Source organism: Haplochromis burtoni, unplaced genomic scaffold (assembly GCF_018398535.1).
Source record: "Haplochromis burtoni strain Fernald_Lab_line unplaced genomic scaffold, NCSU_Asbu1 Contig_104, whole genome shotgun sequence".
NCBI classification, from domain to species: Eukaryota; Metazoa; Chordata; class Actinopteri; order Cichliformes; family Cichlidae; genus Haplochromis; species Haplochromis burtoni.
The window spans coordinates 289,448-301,129 of record NW_024582465.1 but is presented as its reverse complement, the minus strand read 5'-3'; the positions used below and the strand labels follow the sequence as shown (position 1 = coordinate 301,129).

Genomic DNA, 11,682 nt, shown 5'->3' with positions numbered 1-11,682 from the left:
TGATGTCATCTAACAGCCGGTGACCAGTAAGAGTAAACATTCTCAAACTCTGAAGTTGTTTAAAGACATATAGATATATATAATGTATATCTATATATATAGTTCAGTGTTTAAGTTGATTTTGTCCTCTGAATTATTTACGGCAAAGAGTCGGCAATAATGGCCATGCATCCTAGGAGATTTTAATGTCAACAGTGACCCCGTGTGGTCGCATAAAGAATTGCAGCATTGATTTTTCAAATTTTTCAAATTTAAAGGAAAAACACAAAGTTTCTTCGTGAGGTGACGGAATGTAGTGCTGTGCAGTACTACACTTTTTAGATGCAATATCAAGTAAATAAAGGGCCACTACTGACGATACCAATATTGACAGCCACGATTTAAAGCTATAAAGCTTACGGAGTGGAGAACAGTGTCATGTTGTATGAGATAAAGCCTCCTTAATTGACAAATTCTGAACACATTTTAATGAGTTTAATAAAACAAACACACATTTCAGTTTTTCATGTATTTTGAAATTTGGTTTTTCAGAATTCTAAATGTTCCTCTCTATTTACTGTTGTTTAAATGTGCTATAGGCTATACAAATAGATTTGACAGTCAACACAAAAGGGTTCAGACATTTTTCATAGTGGATATTTTTTTCATTTCCAAAAAAAAAAAAAACCCCAAAGAAAAAACCAAACAAAACATAAATAATGTATCCCAATTCATTATGCTCGAACTTAGAGGATAGGAACAAAGTATCAATCTGATACCTATCCCATCCACCAACCTCTGGATGGATCATCATGTGCCAGTAGAAAAACATTAGTGCGCCACTGAATTCTACTGGAGTCCTGTTTAAGTGTTGGGAGAAGGCACTGTCTGATTTATTGGACCAATGTCTTCCATAGATGCTCAGCTGGGTATAGATAACATAACATTTCTATAAAATTTATACTCATCAATCCATTTAGTGGCACTATTACCCTGGAAAAGCTCACTCCACTCATGACAAAATAAAATGTTCCTTTACTTTGTGAAACAACAAAAAACAAGCACAAAACAAAAAGATTATTGATTGATATGAGGCAGCAGTTAGTATTTATTGAGAGATAAATGGATGTAGACCGATGGATGGTGATAAGTTGCACAAACCTTTTAAAATTACATTTTAGTCTGGTAAGTAATCAGGACCAGAAGCTCTTGTCTTGATTTGCATCAATCGCAACTGACAAATTGGCTGAGCATGTGATGTGCTGAGTTTCTGGCTCTCTAATTAAATCGCACTTACTGCAAAAGGCTATACAAAGTAAAACAAAAACAACTAAAACATATGTACTGTTTTGTCCTAACAGGTAGTTTGAGAAATAAACCTTTGCAAAATTAAACCTTTATATAACTTTGATATAATGAATATGAGAGTACTCACTATTTTTTTTTCTCTCTGTAAAAATCTGTATTAACATCAGCCCTAAAACTTAAAAACCTAAAACAAATCCAGCTATATTAGGCTGTGGCACAGTAAGAAGACAGCATGTAATATGCACTCATGTAGTATTTTACATTTTTTTCCAATGTGAATAACTGTCTTGTTGACTTGTTAGGATGGCCATGTCATGTTGTGTTTTGCCTCGATAATCTAGGCAAGCTGTGACAAGCACAGCCTCTTCATCAAGCTTCCAGGCAGCCTGAGTGGGAGATCATTCTTCGCTCCCCAGTGGACTTGCCTTGTTTAATTGGTGTAGTTGTGGCTGTAAATCAGACATAGCTTTTCAGCTCTAACTTTGATAATGAACTATGCTTGAAGTCTGGTAAAACAGCAATGGATAATGTCTGGATAGCCTCTTTTAAATGAAAGAGTGATTCAGCTAACCAAAGACCACCCTGAAAGGGGCAAGCTGCATTGCCACTGATTATCTGGCGTACAGTTAATAATTTTTGCTTTTCTAGGGCTAAAGTAAAGCCCACCTAGTCAAAACATACCTTAAAAGCCATACTAAGTCATTCTAATTTTAGCATGTTAGCCTTCTAACAGTTCCTAAATAGTGCTAAGTACAAAGTGTAAATGCAAAATAGACTGAGAATATCTCAGTCTTGTTGATATAAAATAATTACACTCATGTTCATGATGTGTGATCACTATCCCTCTGTCAACCTCTCTCACAGATAATGCAGTTATAAACCTTGTCAAGGTGCCAAAGCAAAAGTCAGATGAGCACCAAAACTTTTAGAACTTCTTCTACAAACATAAAGGGGATGACAGACATCTTTTGAAATACTGACGCATTTTTATCCAGAAGATCCTCTGCTTTCAACTCGTACCTCTGCCCAGTAACCATATAATCCCACAGACTAGTCATATAGATCCTTTCATATACATTTAAAACAGCTGTTAAGAAAGCAGATTGCTTAGCTAACGCCTGGGTGTTAATATATATTGTGTCTCACTGATTGACACATATATTGTGTCTCAGTGTGATTTGGAAATGGCCGTTTATTCTTTTGTTTCTCACACCTCGATTAATGTAATTCATTATTGCTTTGCCTGAGGAAATTATTCCTGAATCGGTTCTCAATGTTACTACGAAACTACTCACCGGGTCCTCTATAAGGTCCATTGTGACGCCGATTTGATCTTCTTCATGCTGGTAAAATTTAGGGTTCAGTTTTGGTTATCACATTTAGAACGCTTCATAATCAGATGTCCTGGATTTGGATTTATTTATTTCTTCTACATCATCCACATGCAATTGCTAGGTCTCTGAGATCAGCTTGCTGGCTGCACCTAGATCTAAGTTAAAGACAAGAGGAGATTAGGACCCACCTGCCCGCAATCACCTTTAATTAGTTTAATCAGTTTATACTGTTTTAATTGTTATGTCTTATTTTGTGACTTTTGATCTTGAACACTGCAATATAACTAGACAATGCTTACTTATTTACATGGCCTAAGGTCAACCATCCATGATGATCTCTTGATCAGATTGTGTTGAGACCTTTTCTGACAGTTCACCCCCAGACGTTTAAAATGTGCCTTCTGTCCTGCTCTTGTGTGCCACAAAGACTGGATGTGGTGAATTTCATGCAGATGCTTTACCACTCAAGGTCACTTTTTTATGATTCTCTGTGTGGGTGGCTAACAGTGACAGGTACAGAAAGATGATCTTTTAGAGAGAAAAGTTGTTCATTAGCACAATCTGAGCTGCAACTGATAGTAGCTCACCAAAGCTTGGAAGTACATCCAAGCAGGTGGAAGCTGCTGTGGGGGGGCTCCGTGGCATTCTGCACTCCTTCATTGTGGTAGCAGCAAACCATTCCAAGTGACTGCTGACTTCCCCGGGATCTCTTACGCCCTGCGTCCTCACAAACGCCATCAGCTCTTGCTGTGTAAGGAGGTGAATCAGGTCCAAAGCTGATTTTTGCAGCCCACCTTTGGATAGAGCCCCAGTATAGTTGTTTCCTCCCGTTTTCAGTCAGTGTGTTAAGCTAACCAGCTGCCAGTTTTACAATGAACTGACAGATGGCAGTGTCACCAGTCCTCTCACAGCGCACATAAAAAGCAAGCATGAGGCAAAAAAGCATTTTTCTTATAATGTATTTTACTTCAGATTGCAATGGATTGTGCACAACAGTTTAAGACTGACTTTACTTCACACAAAGTCTTCTTATTGTTCTAGACACTTGTAATTGTATATGAGAAATTTGAATAAAATTAGTCTCACACATCAATTCATCTACACATAAGAAGCATCTCAGGCCTGTTTAAGGGCCTTTGGAAATGAGTCCATCTAGCATAAAACAGAAAGGGAATTCATGATGTCTTTTTTTTCCTCTGGGAACTTCTCATTTGAATTTTAAACATCTCGACTCCCATTATAATATAGATAACACCGCTAACAGAAAGTGTGAATTGGTTTGACTGGTGCAGAGTGCTAATGTAATGCTTCTTGCCATCATACTCTACTCATGTGACTGTTCTTGCATTTTAAGTGCATACATCGTGAGTGAAATGAAGAACAGAGATGCTCTGAGAATCACTCGGGGCTATAAAGAGGCCTATGCACGACCCTTTGTGGTTCCACTTGTTCACTGTCCAAGGTTTTTCCTTATTCTCATTCTCACTGATTGCCAGCAGCTCAAGTGTATAAGCTTTAGGTCACGAGTGAGCATGAACGTGTGTGTCGCCTCTGTAAAAAAAGCACAAGTATTGCTTCTCTATATTTTAGCATACACAGAGCACTTTGGGAATTTTACAGTATGCCACACAAACATGCTGATATATTGATGCCATTCAATGTATTCCAGTTTTTTATTTTACACCTTTATATATAAAGGAAGCTCCTTATTGGTTGGCTCTCACTCCACCCTCCGCCCCTTTTCCCCTGGTTTCCCGGGCAACCTTGTCAGGGTGGAGGAAAAGAGCAAATCATGTGAGGGTAAAGCATCTTTCTCTCTCTCTCCCCCCTCATTCCCCCCTCTCCCTCGTTCTCTCTTGTCAGTGAGTGTGGTGTGTGTGTATAAAAGCCTCTCTCGCCATGCTGTCACTTCACTCTGAGCTCTTCATTGCATCGCATTAGGCAGGCGCAAGGGTTGAAGACAGGGGAGGGGATACAACCAATGGAGGTCCCTGCTAGGCATTTCCTTTGACCTTCCCTCCCTTTGTGCCTCTGTCACCTCTCCTGCCCACTTTCCCCTCTTCTCCCAATGTGTTGTACATTCCCCTCCTGTCCTCCCCGTCCATCCACTCATTAAACGTGTCCGCTCAGCTTGGACGGTGGCTGCATCGATGCAAAATGGGTTGTGGCAATTCCTCAGCCACCAGCACCACAGGAGGGGGTGAGTGTTTCAGGAATCTCTGTGTACATCCGTTTGTGTGTGCGATACTGGGTGAGCGTGTGTGTGTGTGAGGTGGGCGAGGGGGTTTGAAAGAAAGAGTTGCCACTGTATCTGCAGCGATGGGAGAAGATGTCTTGAATGTCAATGAAGTGTGTCGGGGTTGCCCTTGCGTTTAAAAGAATGTGTGTGTGTGTTTGTTTGGGGGCGGGGTTGTGTGTGTGTATGCCCGTGGTGGTCTCTCGAAGCCATGGGTGGCAGATCGATCACGAAGGATCTCCCATGTCTGAGGCACCTGGGTCTCAAGAATGCGCCGCTTTGATGCAGATCGCGGCTCCTGACACCATAAATGTGGCGTTAACATCTAAGTGAGCAGCTTCTCTCTTAGCATCTTAGTGCTTGTTTGAAAGGGTTCACTGAGGATGGAAGACAAGCAATTTCACTGACATCCATCCATCTTTGTCTTCCCGCTTGACTGATGTTGGTTGTGCCCTATAAGCAGGCGGCACTAAAAATGCCTAATCAACAGCCAGGTTCATTCATAAAGCCTGGAGGACATATTTGAATGGGAAAAAAAAATCCTGTATCGCGTGATTTTACCAACTCTCACTGGGCTATAGTGCTTTTCCGTTTGTTATTTTCCTCATAAAACACCTTTCTTAGTCGATGTAGGCTGATTTTAGACATGTTTCAAGTTTCGCGAAGTAAATCTCTGGGCTCCAGAGTCAAATTGAGGTAACTATTTTCCTGAAGTATCTGCAGGATTACCTCACCCACCACTACCTATTAAAGCACGGTGTGTGTTTGTGCTTCTGCAAATGTGCGTGTGTGTTTGCAGGTACCTAATTAGTACACTAGCAATTTCGACTAGTGGCTGTACTCATTTGTCCATAGAGGCTGACACCAGGTCAGAATCAAGTGTTTCGCTTTCTGTAAATAAAGATAAAAGCATTTCTTCTTTACATTTCCTATTATTTCAATCTATGAACAATTATTTTGTCCCTATAATTTGTTCTGTTAGTGATAAGTTGCATATATACACACATATACCTGTAACTGGAACGTTAGCCTGCAAGTATTCATCACAGAGAACATTAAGTTCAATAAAATTAACTTTGCTTTGCTTTGATTTTAGTGAGGGACAACGTCAAACCTACAAATGCACATTTTCAGGTATAAAGTTTAAGAACTCTGATGTGCAGCTGTTATTTTGCTTACAAAACTCAAAATGACGGCTTTAGTGGTTCTATATCACATTGCCTGTCCCTAGTTTTATGCACCCTGATGTGCTGCCTTGGATATGAATGAGCTTTTGTCAGGCCACTGAATAGGCCCCTGTGTCATGTCAGCATTCCCTCTACGAGGATAAAATGTGCTGTTGCCTATTTGTGTGTAATGTAGATTATCCAATTTTCTACTATTGCAAGTGATTCTTGTGGTGTTCTTTTCAAGGTACATTTCTACTCTTATAAAATAAGGTATAACATGAAAAAGCAATTGGAGGACGCAACTGAGGCTTTTGTTCCACCGCTGTTGTCAAAGTGCGACTGTACATTCAAGAAAAAAGTCAGATTATCCTCCTGCAGAATGCATTATGATGTTATTGCAATTCAAATCAAGCTCAGTTGACTGCCTGCAGTTTGGCAAAGCACAAAGTGTTGTCGGTCTATAAAAGAGTCAAACAGCATGGAGATGAGCTCAGTGGGTATCTGCAACTGAGGCATCATACAGTGTATGTCCAAAGTTATTTTACAATATGTTCCTCTTTGTAGATCAAGTCATCACGATGGTTGTTATCAACCGGTACACGTGCCATGTCACAAAGCTCAGATCATCCCAAACTGGTTTCTGGAACAGCTCATTTAAAGGCTATGAGAATCACAGGCATCTCAAACATAGGCTGTAAATGCTGTTAAATTGGGAATGTTCATGCTGTGTATTTGCCGTTATAAAAAATGAATGAATAAATCCAGCATTAGTTATAACTTTGGTCACTAAGTCTTTGAGGTGGTGTGCAACTACCTCCACAAAAAGATTTCAGTAAGTAAATAAATAAAACACCAGCTTGCAGTGATGTTGTGAATATTATTGTGAGCACCAAAGATTAGTGTCACCAATTCAGTATCCGACTAAATGTGAAATAAGGCCAATATCACATCTTCTGTTGCTGAATTATGGTCCTGAGTAATGGCCAGAAAAGCATTTTTACAGAACATTATAAGGTCACAGAAGTTCACCAGTCATCACCTCTATTTGATCATATTAGGCATTTCTATTTGTCACAATTTGCATATGAATTTGAGTGGAAGTCAAAAATATGTTGAGTGAGTATCTTTGACCAGTTCATTCAGCTTCAACAAATAACAATTGTAATGCCTGGTTGAATTTCACGTTTGTCGAAACCGCACGTGATAATTACACTGGGAGGGGTTCGTTCTACACCTTCCGAAAATATTGCCAGTTAACGGTTCACTTTCGTCACCCTAGCAATTAAAGAAGCCAATAAAGTGTTGAATTTTTGTAAGGTAAGTCTGATAAGTGTGGCAGATACAGAAGTAGTGTAGGCATTATTTATGCGCATTGAAGTATCTAAAAATACAGTTGCCAGTATACTAGGCAAGGCCTTGTTTTGCTCACAAAACAGCCTCTATTCTTTGTGGCGTGGATTCCTCGAATGACATATTTGCATTACATCACTCTTGTAGAATCGTCAGCTGCACATTCATGCTCCCTTTGTGCTACTGGACATATTAGCAGTGTTATGCTGAATGCAGATCTGCTGACTTGAGATACTCTCAGGTCCACCAGACTTGTCATGAGACCAGTGTGAGACAATGTTTGTGATGTGGTGTTCTGTCATACTTTATGGGAGCATAAAGGAATCAATACATTGTAGCACATTGGGTGCATGGATTTTTACCCTTGAGACATTGCACTGCACTCTTGCAGCAAGACTGACAGATTGGAGAATGATGTATGAATGACGCTGGTGCATAGGTGTTCCTAATAAAGTGCTCAGTGAATGTGTAGTTCAAATTCAGTGACTGTTGATTAAAAACCTGCTGTGCAGTTCACTGATCGTAAATGCAAAGAAATTAATTATCAGTTTGGTGAAACACACCTGCTTTGACCACTTGTACATTTCATAATGGAATGAAATTAACTTCTGGCTTGTCATCTGTTCTCAGGGCCAGCAGAAGTCTCCAAAGATGTGTAAGTACTTAAGCCATTTTCTAATTATTTAAAGTATTTCTAAAACTCTGCAGGCTCCAGGCCTTGAAGGTTTGCATCAAATTTTACACTGTACAAAATTAGCTTTATACCTCAATGCTGTATATTAACACTGACACTTAGGGTCATTTAACAATGGTAAATATGCAAGGGTTTGACAGTAAAGATCATCATTGTTAACATTTTTTAATTTACATGTGTCTTGATGCATGCTCAATCTTCCAGGTAAGAAAATTTCCAAAGGTTGATTCTGTTCATCTGGACGTAGCGTTTTCAGTGGGAGACACGCTTTGTCACTCATCCAAGTGACTTCTTCAGTCTCAGCTGACTGTTTATAAGATTAGGGAACCCTGCAGTCAGCTGAGACTGAAGAAGTCACTTGGATGAGTGACAAAGCGTGTCTCCCACTGAAAATGCTACGTCCAGATGAACAGAATCAACCTTTGGAGATTTACATGTGACATGTGAAGTTGGGCACCACAGTGGTGTGGTAGTTAGCAATGTTGTCTCACAACAATAAGGTCCTGAGATTGACTCTGCCATCTGGCTGGAGCCTTTTGTGTTGACTTCACATGTTCTCCCTGTTTTTGTGTGGGTTCCTCCTACAGTCAAAGATGAACAGTTAACAAAATCTTAGGCAGCATAATGTAAAGTATGGTTGGTTACACCGTTGTGCAATAAAGAGGATGCACGTTGTATCACAAGACAGCTGATCAGTTTGTTTCATTAGGTCATTTACACAAGGCATTTTGTAGAGGTTTATAGCACATTTGACAGTTTGTCGTCAAACAATAACTGTAATCTGGACTTTTTTTTCTCAAAATAGAATTACGACTTTATTCTTAAAATGATTTTTCCCTCTAATGTGGCCCTAATACTCCTGCGTAGTGGATTGTCCCAGTTGACAGTGACAGAAATATTTTAATTTCAGACTAACCACTCTGCTTTTGTTGTATATACTTTTGGTTAAAAATAATTTATTTTGGCTCCCAAATAGTTTTGTGTTCTGTTCTTTGTTTTTTCTTTTTTTTTTTATTCTAATTGAAATACAGAAGATATACTTTTCTTTGCTATCTAGAATACAGTAAAAAGCTTTGGGAGGGGCAGCTTTTTCCAAAGCATTTCCTGGAAACACTGTGTATGTGTGTTTGTGCTTTATTGTAGTTTGTGTTTGTGTGTGTAAGTGTGTGTGTATTCCACTTCATAACCATCTGAACAGCCAGCACAGGACCCCTGAGAGCTGACAGTAAAGCATTGACTCAGTGAAGCTAATCACAGCTATCTATGTCTGTACTACACAGCAAACTACCACACAAAAGCTCATGCACACACACTCACAGAGCAAGACACACTGTTAAGGGAATAATATACTCACAAAACTGAAAAGTGTGATACAGCTTGGCTTGCATAGGGATAGTGCACACAGTGAATAAACCTTCACATCGGCTTCATGTTGTTACCATGTTTGATCTTAATGATCAGCCCCCACATCAAACCTGAGACCACTTTAAGTTTGTTGTTCAGCAGGCCTGAAATAAAACTGGAGGTTTGGTCTATAGAAGTTCCTGACAGAGAAGTATTCCCTACAGGGCTTGAGCAGCATACTGAAGATTTCTGAGGCTAAGCAAAAGAACAATGTTTGCACTTTCTCTCTATTTTGTATATTTGTGATTTTTTTTATTTCCTCTCTGCTCCCACATGACCTGACCTGTGCCCATTCTCTCAATCAGGACAGAAGATCCCTCAGCAGAAGATGAGAAAAGAAGGTACTTTGCAGCACCCTTGAGTGCACTTTGCTAAGACGGCTATACTTGAAATGAAATATACTTGAAATTTTTGATCGCAAAAATGTCAAATAGTTTGTTTTGCAGCATTCTCATAATAAAGTGCAAGGTTTAAACAAGTAAATGAACAATAACTCAAAAAATAAATGAATAAAATGATAAATGAATTTCATTTAGAGGTCTGTAAGTTTGATGGGATACTGGTAATGCTATTAAAAACATCCACTAAAACAAAAATCAATGCCATCTATGGTTTTTAATTGCTACTTGGTCTTTAAAACCTCTCCTCCTCTCTCCTCTCAGGAACTATGGTGGTGTGTATGTAGGTCTGCCAGCAGACCTAACGACTGTGGCTGCCAGCCAGTCCAAAGCTACACGTAAAGGTGAACTGCAGCACGCATTACGTACACGAATCTCTCACATTTAGAAGCAGAACTCGGTGTGGCGAACAGTGAGCTGTTATACCGCCGACATCTGGCAGCCTCTCAGGCATCTCACCACATGAAACCACGCCACCACGTGGAACCACGTCGCCAGCAGCGTCTTCGGTTTTATTTGACCTTTATTTTTTACTGAATATTAATGAGAAACATTTACTTTGCTATACCCAACAGGGTACTGATATTTGCAAAGTTAAATATAGTTGACGACAATTATTCTGTCTAAAAATTGTATTTTTAATCAACATGGGCTTTACAGAGAGCCACATTTTTGTGCATATTTTAAATGTTATTCATTTTCTCTGTTTACAAAGTAAAACGTCTTTATGTATGTAAATGACTTTCTGATGGAGAAATATAAGTGATAAACTGCCATGCCTCCTGAATTAAGGGTTTAGAGTAAACTCACATCGCTCTTGCGTTTTGCGGCCCTGAGGGCTTTCTTCTCGCATACATGTCCTTGTGCTCATTGAGGTTAAATATAATAATGGATTGATTCAGTTTTGTATCCTCTGGCATGAGAAGTATTGGCTCTTGTTTTTATTGAAGCCAAGATGTTCAAACTGCTGGGTGGAGTGTGTGGGTGTTTTTCAACACAGTCTTGACTGTGAGACAAAAACACCAGAGAAGAATAAAAAAATGTTTGTCAAATAATTGTCCTATAAATATCTGAACACTGACTCAGTTGTTTCTTCCTTCTTGCAGACTAGCAACCATTCAAGGAAACGCACAAGAGGTACCTGAAATATGAAGCCTGTTTGTTCGGCTTTTAACATTGCTTATTCAGTGCAAAAGACTCACGTGAAGGCCGCTGACTCCATTTTTTTCTCTCATCTCGACAGGATCCTGCATATTAATTCACGTACAAACAGTCACATTACAAGCAAAGAGCATGTAAGCCCTCTGATTCTGCCCCACCACAGACTGAATAAAGTCTCAGGCACTAGTACTCTACGAAGATGTGGACGGCCTGCAGGGGCTGGGGGGATGTTCCCTCACAGAGTAATGGGTGGCAAAGTGAAACAGAGTTGCACATCAGAGGCCTGCAAAGGGATTGTATCATCGCCCTTTACTTTGCAAATACTAGGAAAGCACTCAATCTGGGACTAGCAGCTATGGACAGCGGCACCGGTCTTATCGACAGTCATCTGGATTTCTCGGTCAATTCACTGGAAATTTCTCTTTCTCAGGAGGAGACAGATGATCCAGCCAACTTACTAAATAACTGGGTGGGGGCTGACACACTCCCAACAGCCCTCTGCAATAATAATCACTGCTCAGTTATTTCTCTAAAACGCCATCAATGATTCATTGTGTGGCAGGGATAGAGTTATAGAGAGACAGAGATAAACCAGAGTTTCACTCACACACACACACACACACACACACACACACACACACACACACAC

The 11,682-nt window shown here is 39.8% G+C and overlaps 1 protein-coding gene across 1 annotated transcript; it reads left to right on the top strand.

Moving 5' to 3' along the window:
• The first annotated feature begins 4,433 nt into the window (after window positions 1-4,433).
• On the top strand, window positions 4,434-11,672 carry LOC102308181 (overexpressed in colon carcinoma 1 protein homolog). Its single transcript, XM_005927789.3, has 6 exons — window positions 4,434-4,821; window positions 8,007-8,031; window positions 9,780-9,815; window positions 10,137-10,216; window positions 10,979-11,009; window positions 11,116-11,672. Exons 1-5 carry the CDS (start codon window positions 4,779-4,781, stop codon window positions 10,981-10,983), a joined length of 189 nt encoding a protein of 62 aa, XP_005927851.1. The 5' UTR covers window positions 4,434-4,778; the 3' UTR covers window positions 10,984-11,009; window positions 11,116-11,672.
• Window positions 11,673-11,682: the final 10 nt, after the last annotated feature.

Bases quoted from the DNA above. Each gene is read 5' to 3' on its own strand.
- LOC102308181 (XM_005927789.3), top strand. From the start codon at position 4,779: ATGGGTTGTGGCAATTCCTCAGCCACCAGCACCACAGGAGGGG. The intron at 4,822-8,006 runs GTGAGTGTTTCA...ATCTGTTCTCAG, and splicing joins CACCAGCACCACAGGAGGGG to GGCCAGCAGAAGTCTCCAAA. The intron at 9,816-10,136 runs GTACTTTGCAGC...CTCTCCTCTCAG, and splicing joins GCAGAAGATGAGAAAAGAAG to GAACTATGGTGGTGTGTATG.